Source organism: Syngnathus typhle, linkage group LG12 (genome assembly GCF_033458585.1).
Source record: "Syngnathus typhle isolate RoL2023-S1 ecotype Sweden linkage group LG12, RoL_Styp_1.0, whole genome shotgun sequence".
In the NCBI taxonomy this organism is placed as follows: Eukaryota; Metazoa; Chordata; class Actinopteri; order Syngnathiformes; family Syngnathidae; genus Syngnathus; species Syngnathus typhle.
The window spans coordinates 6928773-6953528 of record NC_083749.1 but is presented as its reverse complement, the minus strand read 5'-3'; the positions used below and the strand labels follow the sequence as shown (position 1 = coordinate 6953528).

General features: G+C 42.4%; 2 protein-coding genes across 6 annotated transcripts in view; both read left to right on the top strand.

Annotated features, from left to right (window-relative positions):
* The window catches only part of LOC133163024 (nucleus accumbens-associated protein 2), a 31165-nt gene extending 23794 nt beyond the window's left edge, over positions 1-7371 (top strand). For all 4 annotated transcript variants that reach the window (XM_061292536.1, XM_061292535.1, XM_061292537.1 and 1 more), the window contains exon 7: positions 759-7371. In XM_061292536.1, coding sequence (XP_061148520.1) covers positions 759-1279 — 521 coding nt within the window. In that variant the 3' untranslated portion in view covers positions 1280-7371. The remainder of the gene's footprint in view (positions 1-758) is intronic.
* A 959-nt stretch (positions 7372-8330) lies between these two features.
* On the top strand, positions 8331-23425 carry nup214 (nucleoporin 214). Of its 2 annotated transcripts, none has more exons than XM_061293666.1 (36): positions 8331-8515; positions 8934-9129; positions 10293-10447; positions 10586-10784; positions 10866-10936; positions 11007-11070; positions 11152-11255; positions 11616-11722; positions 11797-11863; positions 11956-12079; positions 12753-12911; positions 12998-13373; positions 13473-13609; positions 13691-13779; positions 14074-14163; positions 14279-14428; positions 14499-14657; positions 15269-15372; positions 15451-15624; positions 15979-16067; positions 16142-16225; positions 16310-16636; positions 16792-16959; positions 17286-17373; positions 17580-17652; positions 17908-17977; positions 18098-18173; positions 18248-18300; positions 18447-19874; positions 19973-20037; positions 20109-20274; positions 20348-20500; positions 21536-21707; positions 22567-22715; positions 22789-22822; positions 22972-23425. In XM_061293666.1, the coding sequence occupies exons 1-36, from the start codon at positions 8474-8476 to the stop codon at positions 23006-23008; spliced, it is 5799 nt and encodes a 1932-aa protein (XP_061149650.1). In that variant the 5' UTR covers positions 8331-8473; the 3' UTR covers positions 23009-23425. The 2 variants fall into 2 exon arrangements, with proteins under 2 accessions (XP_061149650.1, XP_061149649.1); XM_061293665.1 differs by having other exon boundaries at positions 17905-17977.
* Positions 23426-24756: the final 1331 nt, after the last annotated feature.

The following is a 24756-nucleotide window of genomic DNA, read 5'->3' as shown; positions in this document are numbered from 1 at the left end:
TTAGAAAGTGATGTTGATAAAATCACATAGGTGCTGTCATAAGTATAACCATAGGATTTTTGAAGTAACTAAAAATGTAATTTACTGCATAATCAAGAATTGTTATCAGTAGCAATAAAAAAAAGGAATCTCAATAAATAGGCTTGGTGTTATGAATTTAAATATGTAATATACTCAGAATTTAGTTGTTTTTAATCAAATAGAAAATGTATTAATGGGTGATCTCTTATCCTCCGTTATTAGCAGAAGACTTCTCTTTTACGCCTTTGCTGTTTTGATCTCAGGAAGAGAAGTGGTTTGTCGCCATCTTGTGGCATATCTTAGCAATAATTAACTGTTGGGGCGTACGCTACATTATTATAATCAGAATAGCTGCCATACTGGCCTAAATAACACAGGAGTGGAAACTGACGTGACAACAAGCCACATGAGTCATTAAGAAAAGCTTTTGTCATGTACACTCAATAATAATAAATGTTGTTGCCAAAACACACGGCGCAGGCTATTAGTTGCTGCATCGACGGAGAAGCAAAAACATCAGTTTGACTATCTATGCAGGAGGTGCAGCTAAGGACCGACCCAAAAAAAAAAATCAATGAATTAGACTAGACAACAACACCAAGATGGAGCCAGAGTAATACTTGACATAAACAGCTAATTTTGTTTTTCAGTGAGTAATGAATGCTGGTCGGTGCTGCTGTTTTGGTTAGCAACAGTTTTGAAATGTTAGGGTTGATGAATGCTTTTGTGTGTTGCAGTGTACTGTCAAAACTTCAACCCTAACTTCAAGGAGAGCGAAATGAATGTGATTGCTGCTGACATGTGCACCAACGCACGGCGCGTCCGCAAGCGCTGGCTGCCTAAAATCAAGTCCATGCTGCCCGACGGCATGGAGGTGTACCGCGCCGGCATGGCCATGGGCGCCGCCGCCCCCGTGGCCGTGGGTCTGAACCTGGGCCTGGGCGCCAACCCGACACAAGTTGCGCTCCCCTTCGAGGCCGACTTCAAGAGCTTTGAGCAGAGGCTGTATCCGGAGCGCAAAGACCCCCTGAGGACTCATCCGGCGCTGGCCGACGGCAGCCCGGGCTCAGTGGCGGCGGCTACCGAGCCCGAGGGCGGAGGAGGGGTCCAGGAGGAGGAGGATGAGGAAGAAACGGGCTTGGAGGCCACCGACACCTCCGCAAATCTGATCTCCAACGGCGCCGAGGCGTCCGCTTGCGGCGACGCGCCGGCCGAGCAAGAAGCTTTCGGGCAAGGTCTGAGAGTAAACGGACAGTGAACGTCGTCTCGCAACACATGTCGTCAAGTTATGCTTAACCTTTTGCTTGTTCTCCCCCTCTGCCATCTTTCTTCTTCTTCTGTGCTTCCGCCGCGGTGCAAAAAGCTTGTGATCGTACGCCAGGGGAATTTGCCACACGTGTACACGCACAGAAGCGCTTTTGTGCAACAACCCCGATGTTGACGTACAAAAAGCGCTCCGAGCAGACGCAGGCATCAAGATAAGTCACACTTTGGCGCCTTTCAAGTACTGCTTCGAATTTCACCTTGACAAATAATAATGTGACCGGCATACAAAAGCGCCTTTAGAGACTTTTTCCAAACAAGCAAGGAAAAATTTGATAGATTGAAGTAAATAACTTTTTCGCAGATTACCTTGAATCTCGGAGAGAACATAGTTTACTGCTTATTGTATTAGATTCATAGTAGAGATTTTTTAAGTCGTTTTTTATTACATACAAATTTTCAACACAGGTCAGAAGGTTCTGTGTACAGAACACGCAGTTAACAATCTTTGAGATCTTTTGTCCAAGTCGAAAATTGCACACTGATTAGCACTTGCGATCTCGACCAAAAAGTTTGAATTATGTTATGAAACGTTTTTGAAAGACGTTATTGAAGTGGTAAAAATGATCACAATTCGAAGACAACCATGCAATTGGGGTTCATTAATGTGACGATGCCTACGTCAGCTTTTGGACCGCGCTTCCTGACCACACACACACACACACACACACAGTAAAAACATTCAGTATAAATGCTAGATAACGCAATTTAAAAAAAAAAAAAAGACCTACGCACCGCAGCGATGCTTTTGTAGTACAATAATCTTGTCTTTGGGTAAAAGAACATGCGCTAAATGTTACATTGCATGCACGACTACCAAGGATTGATGATTAACTACCCGATCTATAGAGAACTGCAAGTATCATACGTCAGAATGACTGTTTAGGGAGGATTTTTAATTGTATTTTCTTACGAGCTCTTACCTCGCTAGGCGCGCTGTGTTGTCGCTTGGGTGTGACCCAAAAGTGACTTGTGTTTGACACAATCAACGGCGCGCGCTGCGAGATGATTTCCCGAACAAAGCCCCGTTCTACGTTCACATCCACATGGTCCACCTTCCATCCTATCGAATGGTTAAGGATGGGTACATTATTATCGACACGCGACTAGCTTACTGCATTTGCACTCTAAAAGACATTGAAATGGTTTTGGAAAAGATTGACTTGAATCTGAGACTGAAAATATTGCTGGGAAGAGAATTTGTTTTTTCAAAGGAGGGCAATATCAAATTAAGAGCTATTGTTTATCGTTTGCCTGTGCTCATCTATTTCCGTGCTAACTAATTCCACCCTCTTTTGCTTATTCATGTGCCCAATTCGTGAGAAATTTTCATTTACACAACCGCTAAACCTTACCAGACGAAACAAGTGTTTGAAAAACCACATTGACATTTCCCCCCTTTTCATGCAAAAACAATTTTAATACCCCGAAGATGTGTTTATTGCAAAAAGATGTGCCATTTGAAAGGTTTTTAGGAGGCGAGCTTTAAGATAGTCCTGCACAGGGAGTACAGGGTTGGAATTGCACTATAGGTAATAATGTAAATGACGTTTACAGTTTCTTCTTTTAGTTGTTTTTGTTTACATGTCACAACAGGGCTTGCCTAGACTAGAATGGCTGAGAGGCTCCAATGAATGTAAACGTTAGCTCTGTTTTTTTTAGCAAATGTTCCTGAAGGGTCTTCCAATAGTGAGAAACGTCAGCTTCCCCCCCACCCAATCCGATAACGTTTGAGTGAGGTGCTTCTGCTTTTAGCACTCCAGAAATGACACGTATAGGTGCATTCAAATGATTAAAATATCACGAAAAATGTCATTTATTTCAGTACGGTAATTGAATTTAAAAAGTGAGATTTTGGATTATAATATGATTTGGCTTTAAAATATTGATAATATCTTGAAGCGAACAAAAACTTCATATGGAAGATTTGATGTAATTATAAAATGAACTTAACAAGTCAAATGATTAAAATTAAGAATTGGGGTTCTGAAAAGTATTACCTATTTTGCCCTACTGAAATAAATGAATCTTTCTACCATAGTCTAATTTGCATATTTCCTCAAATAATGGCCTCCCCTCTAACTTTCGTAACTCAGTCATTGATTGCATAGGCTCCTGAAAAACCTATCTCAAACAAAAAGACTTAACATAAGCACAAGCTTCAACAATAATTAGTGTTCACGCAGAGACCCAACAAATGTGTTTTCTCTTCTTTCTTTATGCAAAACTCAGCAAAGGTGTGATATGGCTCCCAATTGTGTTTTCACACAGCAACCTGTAAAAATAAATTGACACCAGCGATGGTTTCTCAGGCGACAGTGACAATTGCTTTCAACACTTGTCATTTTAAATTTCACACGTCTGTGCTGACATTGCAGAGTTCACTTATACAAGAGTCATTTTCCGCCTCTTTTATGTCTTTGGAACTACCAACTTTGCTCCCAAGCCCCTCACCCCAATTCTTTTACATACCAAAGAAATGGGAAAAATCACTTGGAATTTGTACACAGGTGCCATCTCTGGAAAAAAAAATAATAATTTCAAGCTAATATTGTTCCCGCTCGGTATTGGTGCCGTATTTTTACAGAAGAGCAACACGAACAAAGGCTGATACTACCTCCGAAGATAGAAACTTGCTAGGTTAACGTTGCCCCCCCCCCTTACTCTTTGTTGGGTCCACTCAAACTTTTGAAAGAAACACAATAAAGCCAAAAATAAAAAAAAACACTACCTCTGAAGGTGAAATATTAATAAATGATGGCTTCTATAAGCAGTGTTTAAAAAGGGGGCTTTTAACACTGGTGCAGTCCCGCCTCGCTATGACTCTACCTCCAAAGGCGGAAAAAATGTCAGGTTGACTTTCGCCCCCTTGCTCCATCTCGGTTCACTTCATACTGAACAAAAAAATGAAAAAGGGCAGGAAAATTATTCTTTTAAAGGCAGTATGAATAGGGCTTTACAGACAGGTGGCAACCCGCCTCTGCTACTACCTCCAAAGGCGGAAATTTGCCAAGTCATCTTATTCCATGGTCACACTGAACCAAATAATTGATCAAAGGCTATTACTGCCTTTATAGAGTTTTACATCCCACCTTATCGATTATCCATCAGCTACTACCTCCATAGCCCGGAAATTGTCTGCTTGAGTTCAGTTCATACTGGATTTATAAAAAATAAAAAAAACTTTTAAGTTGTCTGCTTCAGGCGATGCAAAGAGGGTTTTACACTTACGCGCTTGTTTCGCCTGTTACGGCTCTGCTACTACCTCTACTTACGGAAAATTGTCGGGTCTTATTCATCCCCCTATTCTATGACTTTATTTCTTGTCGCTCTTCGGTATAAACTGCACCAACACCGAAAATAGGGGGTAAAATATTTGCTGATTCAGGCAGCGGAAAAGGCGCCTGTTAACGGATTTTGAGAATATTTCCAAAGCTGACAATTTGCTTTGGCATCTCAAAAAAAATGTCCTAATATCATTGGGATCTTTCTGTTAGACCTTGGCCACTATTTGAGGAAATACCGTAATTCACTGGCAATTGCCTGTTAATATTTGAAACGAGTCATCTTTTTTTCTCGGTTTAGGTTCTTTTAGTTTAAAAATGGGAGCCATATATTAGTTGAGTGCATTTTTGTACAACCATCATTTTAGTGGACGGTCATACCAAGTAAAATGATTGAATGGGATATGAAAAAAAATAATTTATGGAAATGCTACACTGTGGTAAAGGGGTGTGAAGCTGTGCCTTAGACTGTGACTGTGCGGGCGTCAATTTATGCGCACCAAGACTGTACGACTGAATTAAATGCAATTTGGTTTTCTTTATTTTAATTTTTTTTTAAACTAAAGTTGTGCTAAACCAGGCCACTGAAATGGCCTTTTTACCCAACATTTGATCATATGTGGTTTATTTGTTTTGTTCTTTCAATGAGAAAAGAAAAAAAGTCATGCGGAGGGTGGTCATCAATACAAAAATGGCTGTGGTACCACTTGACTTTAAAGAATTATGAATGGGTTATTAACATGCTGGGAGAACATTTTAAATGGGAGACTTTGGAAATAAAAATTGATGACAGCTGGAAACGATAAACAGTATGCATCACCATTCAAATTTGACATGACAAATTTTATACGATATTTTTTTTAAAAAAGGAATAAAACAATTCCTCCCATCTAGTGTGTAAAATAATTCCTGAATGTTATCAACACAGCAGCAAAGTAATACAAAAAAATCTTTTATCATAATTAACTGCAATATTTTGTTAGAATATTGGAAATTATTTTGACTTTGCGTTGAAACCTTCGCAAAAAAAAAAAACCCACATGTATGCATTTATTGTGAAGCGGTATCCAGTCGAGTCCCTTTTTAAAATCACACTTCTTCACTTTTATTGTCATGATAATCCAAGAATGTCACGCCAAACATTGTACTGACGGAAAGCCCAGAAATATTTTTCCCCATTCACTCAAACGCTCATTTTCCTTCCTTCTTTCCTCCCCTCTAAAGACTTCACTTGCTCATCAAACAAAATGGTGGTCGGTATAAGGCTTCAAAAAAAAAAAGTTGTTATGCAAAACAAGGAAACGCTTGTACCATCTAAATGCATGCCATTCAAAGCAAACCCGATGAAACCTCTCTGACCTTTTATGCACCGTGTATTAACGCTACTTTCAACACAAGACTGTGAAGTGTCGCAGCAGGCTGGCTCTATTCTTCTTTTCTCGTCACAGCAAACACTTTGTTGAGCCTTTTTTGTGAATGTTTTTTGTGGACAGCGAGAAGAGTGCGCAGGGAATAGACGTGGAGAAACTCCCTGGTGGTGCATTTGAACCTTCAGCAGACTTTTGAGGGGGGAAAAAAAATAAGAATGCACTAAAATGTTTGAATGTGTATGTATTTGTCCTTGAACCAGCACTTTAGAGTGATTTCAGGCAGGATTTCCCAAACAGCTCGAGATGGGCTTCTTCCCGGGAACACAAAATCCCATATCGTTGACTTTACACCACGTGATATGGCACCACATTCGATTTTTACATTTGTGGCCCCCAACCTGCAGTTTTGGTGACCCCAATTTACTGTAGTGTCCTCTTGTGAAGGAAATGTTTATCAATTGTTTTTTATATTTTTACACCTTTTATTGAGGCATATTACATGAGTCAATAAATAGATTGGTCAAAAATAACCCAATGTAGGTCAGAAAAGGACGCACCCAACTTTTTTTCACCCCAAACGTTAGGTCAAATGAATGAATAATCCACCAACCAGCCCTGTGGTTCCTTTATTTTAAAAAGGGACCGATTAACTATGCAACAGAATTTTGCTTTGATAAACAATGACAAAAATGTATTGTGACCCATTGATTTTTTTATGATTATCTCTAATTCTCAATTTGAATAATCCTAATTTAACATCAAAAGTATTTTTTGCTTCACTGACCCCATCCAAAACAGAAAAATACTTTGACAGGTTTTTGGAACCCGTGCTTCACTTTGGGCAGTAGTGATTTAGGGTCACCTCAGAAATAATAATCAAAAAGATTCAATGTTATTAAATATGCGATGGTATTTTATTCTGGAAATTGATCAACCTCTTTAAAAAAAAAAAAAATCACCTTGACCCCTTTTGGACCATGAGTGTCTGTTTGGGAAATCCTGCTTTGATTTAGAATTAAAAAAACTAACAACAAAAAAGACACAGACACACACGAGTGTTATGGAAAATGAGAAAATCGCACCTCTTTTTTAAAGCCATGTGTTCCGAGCGCTGACAATCAGGATGTGTGGATGCACTCTCGGAGGATGCGACGACGTGAACTGCTGTGCTCTCGCTTATTTGCCAAGTCATCGTCCTCTTTTGCCGATCTAATACTTGGGAGGGACACGAAAACCACAGACTGAATTGGGACTGATTGGTGCTTTGGACCAAGTCTCTAAAAAGCTCCACTTGGCGGACCTCAACAATGGAGAAAAAAAAAAAGAAGACTTTTGTCATGCAACTCCATATTTTAATCATGGATGTTCTTCATTAGCCAGCTTGGACCTATCTTGAATGGGACAATTTCAGTGTTGCTTTTACAATACATTTTAAAAATGTTTATGCGCCTTCTGACTCAGCATCAGTAATAATAACAATTATATATATATATATATATATATATATATATATATATATATATAAATGCAAGTTGCCATTTTTGATGTTGCATTTAAAAAAAATGGAGAGTTCATTCCCATTATGGTGTGTCTCATCACCAGTTGTGTAGTCCAAGATTCCTAATTTCTTTCAATGCAATACAGAAAACTCTGCTTTCTAATAAAAAAGTCCTTCACCACAGACTGAATTTCATTTTTGTAAATGTGTTTTTTTCCACTTCCTATTTCTCAGTAATTTTCTGATAAGCAGTACATATACATATATATATATTCTTTTCATTTATACATATTTTATTCAAGTATTTTGTTACACACCTGTTGACAAGCTACATGTAAAACTAATGTAGTCGGAATTCAGTGGGAAAATTATAAATTAAATTTAATGATGTTGGATTGAAATATACAATATTTATTATATTTTATTTACTCCAACATTGTGTTAATATGGCCATATACGTACACGGATGCGCGCCTCTGGCATCAATTGTTCATCCTACTTATGTAGCTTGAAAAAAAAACATTCCTTCAATTTTGTTTTCAATGATTAATGTTGCAATTATTACATATACATTAAAATGCAGTAATTAATCACACATTTTTTATTATAATTTTTCTTTCTTACAAGCGTGTCCAGCCTCCTTAACAGATCACGTAGTAAGTCTGTTCAAACATTTCCAAATCAAAAAATAATCATCAATAATCGTTTTACATTATTTACGTTTCTGATTTTTATGTGTACCGTAGTACATGTCTCGACCGCAAAAAAAAAAAAAAAAAAATCATCTCTGGCATCGATTGTTCATCCTGCGTTCGCTGTGACGTTTACGTCGCTCCTCTGAAATCGCGCGGACGTTGCGGTGTGTTCGCATCTGTCAGGCGAACAAATGTTGCACCCCTCGATATTTTGACCCAAGAAAAAGAATATTTAAATCTAGAGGCTTATTTCAGAAAGTTTTTTCATCTGCATGCTTGAAAATGAGCGACGACACCGACTCTCCTCCCGAGAGGGAGATGAAGGTAACCATCTTTCGGCATTTCTTGGATTGCTTAGCAAGAGCTAGCTGGTGTTCGCTAGCATTGAAACGCTCAGTTAGTCAGACTTAACTTTGTGTTGTAATGAATGAACCGTTCCTCGACAGATTTTATTGAGTTATTGTTATTGTAGATTAAGCAGCATGTAGTATTTAAGGGAACATTCAACTCGTCACTCGCTAGCTAGTGTTTGCCCACTTTTTCAAGCTACATCCTTCGCATTCCCTTTTAAAAAGATGATCAAAGTCTCCCCATGAAATTTGACTTTTCCTAAAGTGACCTAAGTGCTGAAAATCTACTAAAAAACATTTCTTGGACATGCTTTTAATATGATGAAAACCAAATGAGGACAAGCGCTTTAGAAAATAGATGTTTTTTATGAAAGTATACTTCTTGCTTCCAGGACTTTCAGTTCCGCCAGATGAAGAAAGCCAAAGTTTTTGAGCCTTCAGGCGAAATGCCGAGAGAGCGTTCCAGTTTACTGGCCGTCTCCAACAAGTTCGGCCTGACGTTCGTCGGCTCGGGTGGGATGTTCAAGGTCTATCGCACGGAAGACATCCTCACTGTAGACAAACAGGAAGGCAACTCCAACACGATAGGTATGAATGGTCCTAACTTCTGTGGTACTGTAATTTTCGGACTATAAGTCGCGTTTTCTTTTCACAGTTTAGGTGGGGGGGCGACTTATACATGTTTTTTTTCCACAAATTTTTACTTGATCATTAACACATCACTTACAAGTATAGTTGACCACTTCACGTGTTATATTTTTAGTATAGTTGATCACTTCACATGCTTTGATATCTTTATCTTGAACATATCAAAACATGAAAAATAGAGAGAGAAAAATCAAAGTAATTAACACTTTAAAGCGCCATATCCTCTGGACATGTCCTCTGTCACCAGGATGACATAAAGGACGAGAAATTTGATCGATGGATTTAATGATTTGGAGTGACGCGAATGGTTTGATAATATTGTTGTTTATGTGATAGTTATTTAAAATATAGTTTGTATATCGTTGTATGGGCCTGTGGAATAATTTGAACTGCGGCGCAGCACACGGCTTTGTTGACAAAGGACGATCGATGGATTTAATGAATTGGAGTGACACAGATGGTTTTATAAACGTGTTATTTATGTAATAGTTTTTTTTTTTTTAAATAACTGAATGTTACGTCAGGCCCGTTCTCAGCTCCTCGTTTGTGTTTGTCGCGTTAGCATACCGTATCGTTTAGCCTGTTGTTGCTCGTTCATGTCTGTTCTTGGTGTTGGATTTTGTCAAATAAATTGCCCCCCAAAATGCGATTTATACTCCGGAGCGACTCATATTAGGGTTTTTTTTTTTCACATTTTTGGGCATTTTATGGCTGGTGCGACTTATACTCCGGAGCGATTTATAGTCCGAAAATTACGGTAAATTAAACCTACGAGTTTAGTTTATTGCTTGACATGCTCATAACGTTTTCCTAGATAATTTTACAAGTATGTAAAATCAACGTTTCCTTTTGAAATGAATGGAAGGGCCATTAATCCAATGTAGCTTCCCAGCAACGGCAAGTTTCAGAAAGAATTATGAAGTGTAACGTACCAAAACCTATTGAATGTAAAAAAAATTTGACAACATTTTTTCCTTAAAATAAATCCACATTGTGCTGCAATGAAAATAACTTGCCTCAGGGGTTAAAGATGAGCAATCCAAAAGTCAAGGTACCACTGCATGTTTCTTAATTGAAATCAACATGTTTTTATTTTTCTTTAGTTGATGGAATACCAGCATTGGTGGAGGTGAGGGTGGATTCGACGCTGCATAACTTGGCTCTCAGCAGCGACGAACTTACCTTGTCTGTATGCGCCGCTTCGGAAGAGGCAGCATTATTCGTCAGCTTTTACGACGTACGCACCTTCGTTAACCAGGTAAGCATCACAAGACCAACACACTGTGACAGGAGACTGAATAATAAGGCATTCAATTGCATTTCCCTTGTAAATAGCGGATATTGACTGCACAGTATGTAAAGTCATGGTTCGAATGCTATTTTGTTCTCTTTCCAGGCGCGACCACAAAAGTTTCCTTTTGCCTCGTGGCAGCCAACAGTGCCCCCAGAGACTCTGGTACTGGACCTCAAGTGGAATCCTGTTCAGGCGTCCATGTTGGCCGTGTGTCTATCCGATGGCAGTATGTCCATCTTGGAAGTTGCAGACGACGTCCGAATTCAGGCCGCACTCCCCGCCTCGAGTGGTGTCACATGCCGTAAGTAAGGCACCTTGCGCTGCGTTTGACCATGAGACGGCTGCTGCTTAGTTTTGGCTTCTTTGTGATGTCATTCCCCAGTTTGCTGGAGCCCCAAAGGGAAACAGGTCGCCGTGGGGAAAATGAATGGCACTGTCAGCCAGTATACTCCAGTAAGTCAAAATATTGAATTAAAAAAAGAAAAGATGTTGCTAACTGACTTTCTGATTAATTGACGAAAAGGCCCTTGAGGAAAAGAAAGTACTTCCGTGCCCCCACTTTTACACCTCTGATGACCCAGTCAAAGGTAACTTAGTTTCTATATACATGTGTCTTCCATGTATGTCATTTCAAAATAGTCATCATAACCTTTTTGTTTTTCTCACAGTTCTTGACGTGTTGTGGTTGAGGACGTTTTCGTTTGCTGTAGCCTACGCTGCCGCCGACGGCTCCCCGGAGACCCCACCCGAGCTCGTGTTGATCACCATCCCTGTGAGTATCTGGATTATTATCTACTGTATGCTGAGTTAGTGAAGTACTATTTTTGGGAGGAGGGTTCTTTCTTTATTCAGCTTTGTTCTCAACATTCGTCGCTATGAAACAGTTTCACACGTGCTGTTACTACATGTATTTAAGCGTCATTTAGCACATTATTTCAAATGTATGTTATACATGTATATAAACTATGTAAAACTGCAATTCAAAATTTGAGTCGCCGAAAAAACGGTGGCTGAGGCTCATCCACTCATGAAATGTTGGCATCAAGTCAAATATATTTAGCACAAAAAGTGTCAATCACTAACTTATGGCTGATGCTAGATAGAGCAAATTATTCTTTTGTTTTTACAACAGAAAAAGGATGAAAAGGTGGAAACAAAGTACCTGAACTTCAGTGACACTGTGTATGGCTGCTGCACGGAGCGACAGCACCACTACTTTCTCAGTCATATAGAAGACTGGTGAGAGTGACTCAGAATATCAATATAGAGAATATGTACTTCAACCATTTTGCAACACGGTTTGCTTTTCTCAGGAACCTTGTTTTGGCCGCGTCTGCAGCCTCCATCGAAGTCAGTGTCATCTCCAGACAAGATGAGAAGGTGCCTCATAAAGTGTCCATTTTATCATTATGCTCTTCTTGTTCAGTCATGATGGCGTTGAAATTGTGGGATGTTTTTTTTTTTTTTTTAAGATCTGGGAACTATGGATGCTGGAGGACGCTAGCAGGGCTGAGTTGCCCGTCTCCGAGACCAGTGAAGACACGCTGCCCCTCGGCTTAGCCATCGACTACACCAGCCAGCAGGAGATCCGCATCAGTAAGCGTCTACTGCTAGCTGACTCATTAAATGCAAAGAATGACTTAACTCGTTCATTAGAATCACTTCAATGTGAAGTGTTCCCCCCCCCCCCCCCTCATTTTGCTCTTCTTTTTTCCCCTCCTTTGTTTTCACTCTTTCATCACATATTGTCGACATCACTTGTCAAAGCTGTGCCTTCCTGGGAAAAAAAGAATCAAAAAGCAACATGCACTTTGACCTGACCTCTGTAGAGGTGCCACTTAGTAGGCTTAATCTTGTGCCGAGCGTGTGTGTCAATTCTATTTAACGCCCAACACACCCTCTGTAATGAGCCCGAGCCAAAATCCCTCATGTCTTTGTCACTGCAGTGCTCGACAGTGCTTGGACTTTCTTGCGGCACTGTTGACACGATAAAAATCCAATGTGCAACAAACAAAAGAGAGAGACGTCACATTGAGAGATGGGGGAAGTAAACGAGGCGCTCATTAAAGATGTCTCACAACAAAGCGGCTGCAGACGCCCTTGCTGTGGAATGCTGATCAGTCTCTCTCGCTCTCTTAATCTCACTCTCACTCTTTCTTTCTCTCTTGCAACGCTTTACTTTCATTGTTTAATTTTCAGTAAGTCTTTATTTCCCTCTAGAAGTGTGATTGGTTTCTTAATGCATTTAAATTGCTTCTCTTTTATGAAGGCGATGAAAAGACGTTGCCCCCTGCTCCCACTTTGCTCATGCTGTCGACTGAGGGATTGCTTTGCCCTTTTGCGCTGTTAAACCTCAACGCCGGTGTCAAGCAACTAATTGCACCTTGTGTCGCACTCCCAACGGTGGGCGAGAGACCCCCCAAGCCAGGTGGGAAAGTCACAAATACGCACCATGGAAAATTAAGAAAAAAAGTGAGTTGTACTGCATGTTATTGATACGACTTTGTTCTTCAGTTTCCTTGGCAACGCAGCCCCCAAAATCTGCCGCTCCTCTCCCGTCTGCCTTCCCAAACCTCGCCGTGACTTTCACGGCTGTCTCGTCATTTAGCCTTGGTCCCACAGCCACCTCATCAACATCAGGCTTCGCTTTCTCCTTACCGCCTGTCAGTGACAACTCGGCCCCTCCCGCCTTCTCCTTGGGAACGTCCACACCTTTCGGCTCTGGGGCCTCAGGCTTCACGTTCGCCACCACCGCCAAGCCTCCATCCGAAGCCCCAGCGGCGCCCTCTGCATTCTCTTTCAGCACCCCCTCGAATAAAGTCACAGCCCCGACGCCTCAGAACCTCGCCACTCCGTCTGTACCTGCAGTCAAACTCAATTTGAGTGACAGGTGAGGTGTCCTTCTATCCTAACTGGCAAAACTTAAAAACGAAATATACGATTGGATTGGAGACGGGAGCAGTTGTCGAATGACATCCGTCTTCCCCAGGTTTTCAGCCGTTGAACCTCCAGCAACCCCGCCGCCGTCTTTCCCCTTTGCGACATCTGCGCCCAAAGGTGTAGTCTCAAACGGAAGTGTGGCTGCCCTCCCTGCTGTTACCACCGCCAAGACAGCCACAGTGTCAAGTAAGCACAAAACGTAACTTTCGTTATTTCCTGTTCTTACCCGTTTCTCATCTCATAACGGGTTGTTTTCTTTCCTCATAGCCCCGGTACGTCCAGTTCAAACTAGCACACCACCTGTGGCACTCCAAAAACCTTCGCCAGCGCCCCAGGGCCGCATCCAAACCCCACAGGTTTTTTATTTTTTAATAAATCAACTATTTATGTACAAGCTATGAAAAGAAATATATAGCACTGTTAGGTCTAAGTACCATCAGACATTAAACCACACGCTGGAAGGAAGAGGAGAAGACAACCAGAACAGGTTTACGCGCGAGGAGAACGATCGAGAGAGGAAACAGTTACAATCTCCATCAATTCTGAGTCCTTACTTATTTTCTTCAAAGTCCTGTACACGACAGTACTTTACCATACTGCCTTGGTCAGTAATTTGGAATAACAGCTGATTTTCTGACTTCTTTTTGCAGGCAGTTGGAGTCGGAGTAAAGCCAATGGAGAAGCCGCAACCTCAGCTAAAGAAAGAAACTGATCCCATCATGATTGGAATACTAGAGGAGGTATGGTTGAATCTTTCTAGGGAACTTATCTATGATTTTTATTGTATACCTTTTGACGCTTACTAGGGAACTTGTCTATGATTTTTAATTGTATGCCTGTTGATGCTCTTGTCAGATTTCACAATTCCAAAAGGAACTGGAGGATTTAAAGGCGAGGAGCTCAATGGCCGACTTCCAAGTTGGAACCAACGAGGAAATGAAAGAACTAAGGAAAGAGTCAGAGGATCTGAATATTTTCAGCCTGGAGATTAAGGAAACAACAGAGGTAATTTCTTTTAAATAGAAATTTTCATTTTCGGGAATAGTTGGAGCCATAACTAAATTGTTCTTTCCAGTCTCTGCACGGTGACATTGGTACATTGAAGACCACCTTACTGGAGGGCTTTGCCGGAGCAGAGGAAGTGAAGTCCCAGAGCGAGCTCAGCAGAGATCGGAATTACAGACAACTGCTGTACAAAAGACCCCTGGACCCACGCAGTGAGGAACAGCTCAAGGTGAAAACACATGACCGTATTCAAAATAAGTCCTCAACTATCAAGAATAATGCAGCTAATATATTTAAGGGCGTCTTATCGAACATCAGTCACAGAGCATCCATATCCACGCTTTGGCTGAAAAGTTCCACTTGTACTTACTTACACACTAACAGTAGTCGTCTCGATCATCACTCAGTGCTAATTCTTTTCAAACAGCAAAGATTAAAATCAAAGGACGCAAACATATGTCAGTACCAGCTGGCTAGCACAAGAAGCTAACCTGAGCAGTCAGTGCTTTTTCCTGTCAAGCAGCACAAACAGATGAAGTCAAATGCTGAAACCAGCCACAGAAAATCTTAATCAAAGTCCTTTACGCATAAAAGCTGGCGGATTCCACCTCTGGCTGAAGGTTATATAAAGCCAGCCGGCTAACTATTGGAAGAAGCTAATTTTCGAAGTCGAGATCTGCCCTCAGTACCCGTTCTTGTCAATCAGCATAAACTGATGGGCAAAAGACCAGATCTAAAAGAAAAGCCTTTGTTCACAAAAATGTTCGATGCAAATGACGACATTAGTCACTGAAGATCCAAATCAGTGTGTTTTTTTTTTCCCATTTGCTTTCTGTGTAGGAGATCCGCCAGCTCTACCAGTACGTCATGTTTGCTGTGGAGGACGTCAACGGCGTGCTGGATGTGGAATGGGAGAAACACCTGGAGAAGAAGAAAAAGAAGAAGTATGTAAAAAAAATGACCCCTTATCATTTAGTGACTTAGCGTTAGCTTTCCCACTTCATCACATGGCACGTCGGCAGGCACATGGTGGTGCCTGGGCGCGAGGGTCTGTTCACCACGCTGGCCAACAACCTGTACATCATCAACCAGCAGAAGAACAAGCTGGATCAGATGGTCAACGAGCTCACCTCGCTGCACCTCTATAACAAGAGGGACGCTTCCGCGGCCAACCACAACACAGCCACCTCTGGAAGGTTGTATTTGCATTTCTCAAATCCAGATTTAGAAATTTAGTCTCATAAATGATCTAGGGGAATAAGTCGCACCGGAGTATAAGTCGCACCAGCCATAAAATGCCCAAAAAAGTGAAAAAAAACATATCCAAGTCGCTCCTGAGTATAAGTCGCCCCCCCCCCCCACCCAAACTATGGGGAAAAAAACGCGATTTATAGTCTGAAAACTACAATAGTATTTTCTGTGAATATAACAACGTATTGCTTTGAATTTAAAAAATGCAAGTGAATTGAATTGTTTTACTTCACCTGTATTAAAAAAAAAAATATTCCCTTTAGAAGTTGAGGTTATGTTTTGTTGTCTTTTTACTACAGTATAGAAAACGAGCTTGACAGTCTAAGGAATGCCCTGCTGAAGGCCCGGCTAGACACCACCTCTCCTAAAGCCAAAAGCCCATCACCAGGTAGAAATTATTGCATATTTCAATGTATATTACTGACACTGGAAGAGCTCAAAATGTGTATGTGTGTTTCTCAGTCAAGATGTCGCCTGTTAAACAGTCCCAGCTGCGTAACTTCCTCTCCAAGGGCCACATGCCCCCTGTTCGCTCCACTGCACCAGGTACCCATTCAGGCTAAAAATTGGACTAAGAAACTTCTCTGATAAATCACACTTTGTCATGAATTCGTCCTTTTTCTCTCCAAGCCAACCTATCACGCTCAGCCTTCCTGTCGCCGAAATACTACGAAGACATGGACGACATGAGCTCAACCTCGTCCCTTTCTCAGTCCATGGAGCCTTATCTGTGTCATTTGGAGGTGGAGGAGGAGGAGGAGGAGGAGGAAGAGGAGCTGCTGCAACCTGAGCGCCTCCCTATGGAGGCCGCTGCCGCTCCTCCATACCCTCGACACCCCACCGTGGTGAGGACACCCTCCATCCAGCCTGGCTTTGGAGCCATCCCATCCACACCATTGGCCAAAATGCAGTCCGTGCCAATCGTGGGCTTCAGCTTGAGTCCAACCCCCAGCCCGAGTAAGTAAAATATTGTAATATTACCATTTCACGCGTGCACGCACATATTTTTTATGTATGTATTTATTATATATTTAGTTCCTTTTAATCAAATTCCTTTTCCTATATATTTCAATGTTCTTCTATATATGTATTGTTTTTTCTTGTCATTTCAGTTCCCACCAATAAGATCAACCTTAGTGGCGCTGACAGCACCGCTCTTGCCACCAAAACGGTCAAGCATGGGGCACCGTCCCCTGAGAGGACCGTGCCTGTCACCATTCCGGCTCAACAGGCCGCCGCCAGCGCTGCCCTTCGCAGGCTGATGGCCAATCAGAAATCGGGTAAAGCTAACATGCAAAACTCTTTGTTTTTTGTAGCTGCAAATCTATTTATTCCCAGTTGTCGTGCTTTTTTTGTTTTTTTAAATGTAAGCTTTTTTTTTTTTTTTTTTAGCACTTGATGAGTAAGCATGCCTTTCAGACACGCACTTGTTTTATATTAAAAGTAAAAAGACCGTTTTCTATAATTAAAATCCACAAAGATGTTGTAATGTAAGTTGCTGTCACTCGGTGGCGACAGAGGCCTCCAGGCGAAACAAACATTGGATCAGCTTTACTAATATTTGAGCGTTTGAGTTTTTAAAAAAACAAAATAAATTGTGTTGCAGCTGTCATCAGCACTTCCTTGACAGAGTCCACGTTAAAACTGGAACTGAAGGACAAAAGGGCTCCCGTGTCATCCTCCGCAATCATCAGGTATTCTTCCTTACACATAACACAGTGGTCTGCACATAAAGCAAATGTGAAATCGAATGAAAATGATGTGCTGTTTTCTGGGTCCAAAACACTCATCGACAGTTATGACTTCTTATGGTCGCTCAGATCGAGAGTGTGCGTGTTCACATAGAAAACAACGGCAAGACTCTTGCACGTACTTTCCTGTTCTGTGTTCTCTTTTGCAGCTCATCAACACCAGAGCCAGCCGATGTGCCACTGCAGGTTCTGGCTTCGACCGCATCCATTCTGCCCAAACGAGTAAGAGAAAAAGATTACTCAACTGTCGAAGGGGAAGGTCTTCATTTGCAACATTTATAGAACAATATTAAACTATTGATTGGAGAGCCCCCCCATTTGTTTTTAATGTCCTTTAAGTACCAACAGTTTTGTGTCTCTCACATGTCAATCTTGGAAAAGCAGTTGAATGGCAAATCCTCTTTTTTTAATATCTATGAAACCATAGCAATCCACCAAATTGGTCTTTAATATCACTGTTGAAACCTTGTTCAGCAGAATCCTGGCCTAGGAGTGCAAAAGCCATCCAATGGAAGCACAAACGCTCCACAGGCAACCTTCTTGTTTGGTGAGCTCATACTGTAAAATTTTGTTATAAACCGAGAATTAAAACTTCCCACTTAGTACTGACTTTGCTGTGTTGACATTTTTCTTGTTTTTTTTTTTTTTTTGTGGCGGTGTCATTCAGGTCAGCCTGACTCATCTGCCGCACATGCTAGCTCAGTTGAGCCGAGTATCAACAAAGGTTTCTCCGTCACTTCAACGTAAGTCCACTTAGGAAGAAAAAAAAATTGCTTGGAGGATTTGATTATTCTAATGAGGCATTGTTCTTTTGCAGCCCATCAAGCTTCAGTTTTGCATCAGTCACTCCAGCAGTTGGAATACCACCAGGTAAAGCATTTACTGTGGGGTCAATTCTAGATTTTGTTGCCATGCCGACAAGGGATGAGTATAGGAGGTGCCTACTCGTATTTTGTATTTATATTTAATGTCAGCAGCCGCGAGTGTCATTTTGCTTTGTTTGTTTTTCTATTCAGTGAAGGATGTGAGTGAGTTCCCCTTTAGAGGAAATGGCAAGATGATATTCGCTCAGACTGTCGAGGAGCCGTCAAAGTCCGTTTCTCCTTCCCTAACTGCTGCCGTGTCAGCCGAACAGCCGCCATCTTCTGAATCACCCGTACCTGTTCCGACTGCGGTTTCTGCAACTCTAACACAACTCCCTAAAACAACTGGAGGTGAAACTTTAGGCAGTTTCTCTGGGCTACGTGTCGGTCAAGGAGAAGAAGCAAAAGATTCCTCTACCAAACCTACCCCTGCAAACACTGCTTTCGTCTTCGGAGGTGTTGGAATCGGCAAAGGACCGGTACAGTTCGACTTCAGCAGTGATCAGAAGTCTGCCGGAGACTCTCTGGGAGCTGACTTGTCCAAGTCCGGTAGTTTGTTCAAACCTCCTGAGACCACCCCAAAGCCGACCTTCTGCGTGACCACGGCCAACGTCCCTGCCTCGGGGCTGCCCACGTCTTTCAGCAGCCTCCTCGCGGCCCCCACAGAACTAACGGAAGACCCCAAACCAGCCCCGCAACCTTCAGAGCTCCCATCGTCTCGTGAAAAAGAGCCTTCTCCAGAGCATTCTATCGAGGGTGTCGCACCCTTAGAAAAGTCTTCACCGGAGCCGGCCACTGTCAAGGACGCTGATCCTGTTCCAGATGCCCCTGTTTCAGTCCCGGCAACGGAGGCAACACCCCCGCCGGCTCCAATCGCCACGGCAGACACTACTCCAGACGTAACGTCGGCCACCCCTGTGGTTCCTGCATCCCAAGTAGCCCCATCGACGTTCCAGGTGTCCACTTCTGAGAAGCCCGGGTCCATTTTCACCCAACCCACAACAACGGAAAGCAGCTCTACTGCTGTGATGCCCGCCATCAACACGACAGCTGCTTCTGAAACTGCTGCCAGCCCGGCTGCAGCCCCTGTGACCAGCACCCTGGGGGAGGCCACCCCCACATTTTCAGTCGCTACTACCACTGTGTTTGGACAGCCGACCGCAACCCCTCCAGTCTCAACGGCCCCTTCGGTGTTTGGCTCGTCCACCTTCGGCACATCGACCGGAGGCGGCTTCGGCAAGTCTGTTTTCGGCCAACCCAGCGGCTTTGGTCAACCCGCGAGCAACACCGCAACGCCAAGCAGCTTCTCTTTCGGACAGTCCGCGTTCGGAGCAAGTGCTAGCCCCGCCACCACCGGAGGAGGAGGCGGTCTCTTCGGAGCACCCACGCCGAGCGATGCCAGTTCCTTTTCTTTTGTCGCCAGTACAAACTCCAACACGTCCAGCGGCACTGGTGCCGGACTGTTTGGACAGAGCTCCACCTCCGCGTTTGGACAGAGCTCCACCTTCGGACAAGGGTCTCTCTTTGGGAGTAACACCACCACATCCTCATCTTCAGGATTCAGCTTTGGTCAGCCGTCAGGTAGGTTTAGTCTCGCTGTATGCATATATTAGCAGGTATCTTACACAGACAGACAGATAGACAGATGGGATTTTGTTATTAACTTTTCTGTCCTATAGGCTTTGGATCAGCTGCTCCGTCTGGGTTCGGCCAGCAAGCCAACACAGGGAGCGTATTTGGACAGGTATCACTATTTTCTCTCTTAAAAAAAGAAATAATTTTCAAACCGCATAGTGAGTACGACTTTTCTCTCAGCCGTCGGGTGGAGGCCTGTTCGGTTCCAGCGCCGCCAATGCAGCAGGTTCACCAGCCGGCAGCCTCTTCAGCGGCCTCGGAGGCAAGCCGAGCGAAGACGCAGCCAACAAGAATCCATTTGGTCCTAGTGCTTCCACCGGAGGGTTTGGACAACCTGCTCAGACCGGTATGAGGCTCCTGCTGTCACCTGTCTCATGTCCCCTTGATTTTTTCCCCGACCAACCTATTTTTCCCAACAGGTGCTCCCAGTCTTTTTGGTAGTACTGCTGCTAAACCCATAGGATTTGGACAGGCCTCCTTTGGGGAGCAGAAACCCAGTGGGACCTTCACTTCCGGTGCAGTTAGTGTTGCTTCCCAGGGCTTTGGATCCTTTGGTAGCCCAGCAAAACCAGGTACTGTAAGAATTCAGTGGTAGCCCTGTTACAGTGATAAACCCGTCCATTGGCCATCTCACGCGGCACCATTTTTTTTAACACTTGCCCCTTGTTTATCATCTGAGCTGCAGCAAGTGTTATCTGCTCAACCCGGCCAGGCGTAAGCAGGCTTAGTCTGATCATCTGTCAGGCAGTGTTCCATCATTCTCCATGGGAATTACTTGCACAGACATTTCCAGTTTGATACCTTTCTGTGACTCATCCAGTCTCGATCTCTGTCCCAAACTGCCGCAAATAATAAAATGGTTTCGTAAACGGCAGTAACGTCAACATCCATGTCCTCTGCCAATCAGAACGCGTTTTTTCTTCTCTCCAATCATTCACACAAAATGTCTTGCTTAAGTAGCACTAGGGTGCGTTTGATTCTGATAGCTTCGAGCAAACAAAACATGCTTACAATTAGAATGCGCCTAATAACCTCATTTAACAATTGCAACACGAGCGCCTATCTTTTAATGTTATCTTCCAAAGCAGCATTGTTGGTCTCATCCCTTGAACCCCCCCTCCGATTTGAGCTGGATATTAGCACTCGCCCCAAGCCTCCACGCCGTAATGCCTGATCACACTGCTACATGGAGCCAATGTAATCTTGTTACATTAGTGCAATCAATTATTTACTGGGGCGTGCTGGTAGGCGCGCTGTAATTTCAGCACACCCGCCGTCAGGCCCGCTGCAACTTGCACATTTCACGCCATGAGACGCTTGACAAGTTTGCACCCAGGCTCGCTACCAGTAAACAAATATCTATTAGTATTTTATTTCCCTCTCTGAACTTTACCACCAAATATCGTTTCATCAAAATTAAGTTGGACTAATAATTTTTTTTAAAAATCCTCAAAAAAATGTCATGTTTGTACAAGAATAAAATTGTGGAGTTTGCATGCCCTTCCTGTGCATGCGTGTTGTTTTTACCATTCCAAAAATGTGCATTTTAGGTGAAAGGTATCAGCCTATGAAGTGTAACAAACTAGCGTTTGTGCTTCGCAATTCAGGCGGCTTCGGCAGTGCACCGGTGTTCGGGAGTCCCCCAGCCTTTGGCACGTCACCATCATTCGGCGCCACTGCAGCATTCGGCACCAGTCCGTCCTTCAGTAACACCATGGGCTCCTCCGCCGGCAAAGTGTTTGGAGAGGGAACGGCAGCCTCCAACATGGGCGGATTTGGGTAAGAATAAATAATTATGCTCTTTCTTACAGGGAGTCCTCGCTGTACGATGGCGTTCCATTGTTACAGCGGCAACATAAGAATTTATACAAATTTGGAGTGCGCATTAACGTCCATCACTAAAATTATAATAGAGAAAATATTACTATGAAAAGTGCTTTTTGGACACCAAATTGCACTCACTGTTGAACAGTAAACCGACACTCCCATTTTCATTAGATCGGTTTTCATGACCACAACCCAAATTTGTGCTGGAGTAGATTATTCCCCTCTGATAATCTCACTCGCGGATCACGCTGGTGGCGGATTAAGTCGTCTCACTTCCTGTCCCACTCTCTGGGTTTTGCATACTCGCGAATCCACTTGCTGATGAGTCGGTGGGCACAAGTCCTGCGGGGGCGGGATTATCTTTTGATATTTTCCCCCCCCAACCCCTCCCCCATCATTGTATGTGCCATCTGACACTTTGCTAGCATTGTGTTTGAAAATCATCTAAATGTATGTTGTATATTATAGTCCAATAAATGGTGGGTTTAATCCAGGCTTGGAAGATTTTTCTCATCAGCCCCTCTTAAACCCTCCAAGCTGTACACTTTGTAACAAAATAAGCAAACAGACATTTGCCGTCTCCATAGCTTGCGAGGGCAAACATTAGCAAGCTGCACTATTTCTTGTCGTACAGTACACACAAGTAGACTAAAATTTAAATCACAGAAGACTGTTTGTTCATCTGTGAGTCAACTGGCTAGCCAGTTGGTGGCTAATGGCAGAGGCTAACCCCGCCGTCTTCACTCAGTGCATCTTTTGTTAAACATTAGTTGAAGGTCTGAATCCTTTTTACCTTACTTTAACTCCACAGTTTTGCTTCGCCGTCCAGCGCGTCATCTTTTGGGGCGCTAGCCAATCAGAGTGCCCCGCCGTCATTCGGGGCTCTGGCCCAGCAGGGACCTGGTTTTGGGGCGCAGCCTAGCGGCTTTGCAGGTTTTGGACAGCAGCCACAACCTGGAGGTGACAACTTTTCCTTCTTGTCTCTGCGTCGTCTTTGTGTGCGCGCTGTATAACATTGTATTTGTGTTTGTAGGGTTCTCGGGAAATACCTTTGGCTCCACAAACCAGTAAGTTCTAACACGAACAATTTTTTAAATGCTTTCCGTTGCTTTTAAATACAACCCTCCTCACATTTTAAAAAATGTCTTGTGTAGATAAAAAATATACACACAATTGTTCTTATATTGACATTTCAATAACGTCTTGTTTCTTTCAGATCAAGTTCCCAAACGTTTGCCGGTTGGCGAAGCTAGTTTTACTGCCACTACACAAGCTTTTTTCTTGTTGCTTGGAAAGGAAAGTCAAAGAAAATGAAAAGTTTTATATTAATTTCCTTGATTAAAAAAATGTCACGGCACAAAAACATTTTTGTTTGATTAGATTTTTTTTTATTCTGTTGTTTACTTGCACGTGCAGTATAATGCTGTGTGCTCTGATTCTCTTTGAAGTGTTCATTGAAGGTAAGCAACCTTTTAATAATTTCATTATTATTTGTAATACTGGGGTAGAAAATATTCTGGTTATTCAATGGTCAGTATTTTGAACGGAGAAATGTCTACAAAGAAATTTAAAGGAACTGAAATGGACTATTTTCACTATATCAACAGCTGTCGTATTTTTTTTACATGGAAATGAATGTTCAATAAATTGTTTTCATGTAATTAAAATAATGACTTTTTTTTAGTAATGTTTTTGCCTAGAGAGCTACCTACAGAAGGGCAAAATTTTCATGGAAGAAGATCCACTTATTTCTCCATTTATACCTTGGTGGTGTTTATACTGAGCAGTGACACTGAATAATGACTTTTTCCAGGCAGAGTTCAAAGAGGCTTTACATGCCTAGAATATTCCTGGGTCGACTTTGACCCCGCCCCATTCCGTGTCATTCCTACGGGAGAATATTAGTCGTTTGATTTCAGCCTCCCTTTGTGTCAGTGCTGTTTAAACATATCAATGACACACACAAATTAGAATACCTCTGTTAGACCTTGGCAACAATCTCCAAAGGTGCATTGTAAATAAAAGTGGCATATCACTGTCCGAGCGTCCGACCGCACCTTGCTACCCTACCCAAAAGGCATTGCCCAAGCCATGTTTGGCATTTGGGGAATGTCGAGGTCATTATACGACCTGGGCTCGCCACCTGCCAAAATGTTGGCGCCCACATTCCCAGACGGTTTCAAATGGATGTGAAGAGACTGGCGCAAAGTCAATATCTGAATGAATTAATCAGTTTTCATATCCTGGCAGTGTGTAAAATGTCATCAATTTTGGGTCAGAATAACTGATGACTGAATGAGCACCATCCCCTGTTTTGTTTAATGATTGTCATATGTAGTTTGTAGTTTAATTTCAATCCTATAATTATTTTTGCTGAGTCAGTAAATTTGATAAAGAATTGGATACATCTCACTGCTATAATTGAAATTCATCAGATGCGTTGTCTGTGTTAGACTTTCAGCTAAAGTCTTTAACCGTATTCAAACTGTTTGTTTTTCTATTTGCATAATACCTCAAATGTAAGCAAACTAATCTATAGCCGCCAATACTCCTTTAATCCTCGCCCTCTCCGTGTCAACTTTGTGATGGAAAATGCAGGAAAGTCTCACAGACACTTGAGAGGATGACAGCTGTCATTATGGAATTCCGATAAAAATAGCCCCCCCACCACGCGCCAGCCAAAAGCATCCACTAGCTCCACGTGAACGTGATCAACCACCACTTTAAACTCCATTACTGCGTTTCCTCATCGGCTGCCAACAAGCCATTATTAGCCTCCTAATATCATTTCAAGATCTAAACGAGTTGCTTCCATCTTCATTTCCTTCCCTCACCACCATTGAATTTCTCACTGAGGTGTTATTCTTGTAACACACAATAATTGCTTTTCACCGTTGGTTGTTTTGTCTGATCAAAAATTAACAACTAATATTAATAATCGAGTAATCGTTTAAAGCTATGGCTTAAAGTAAATTTGTCTAAATCCACTGATTTCATCCTT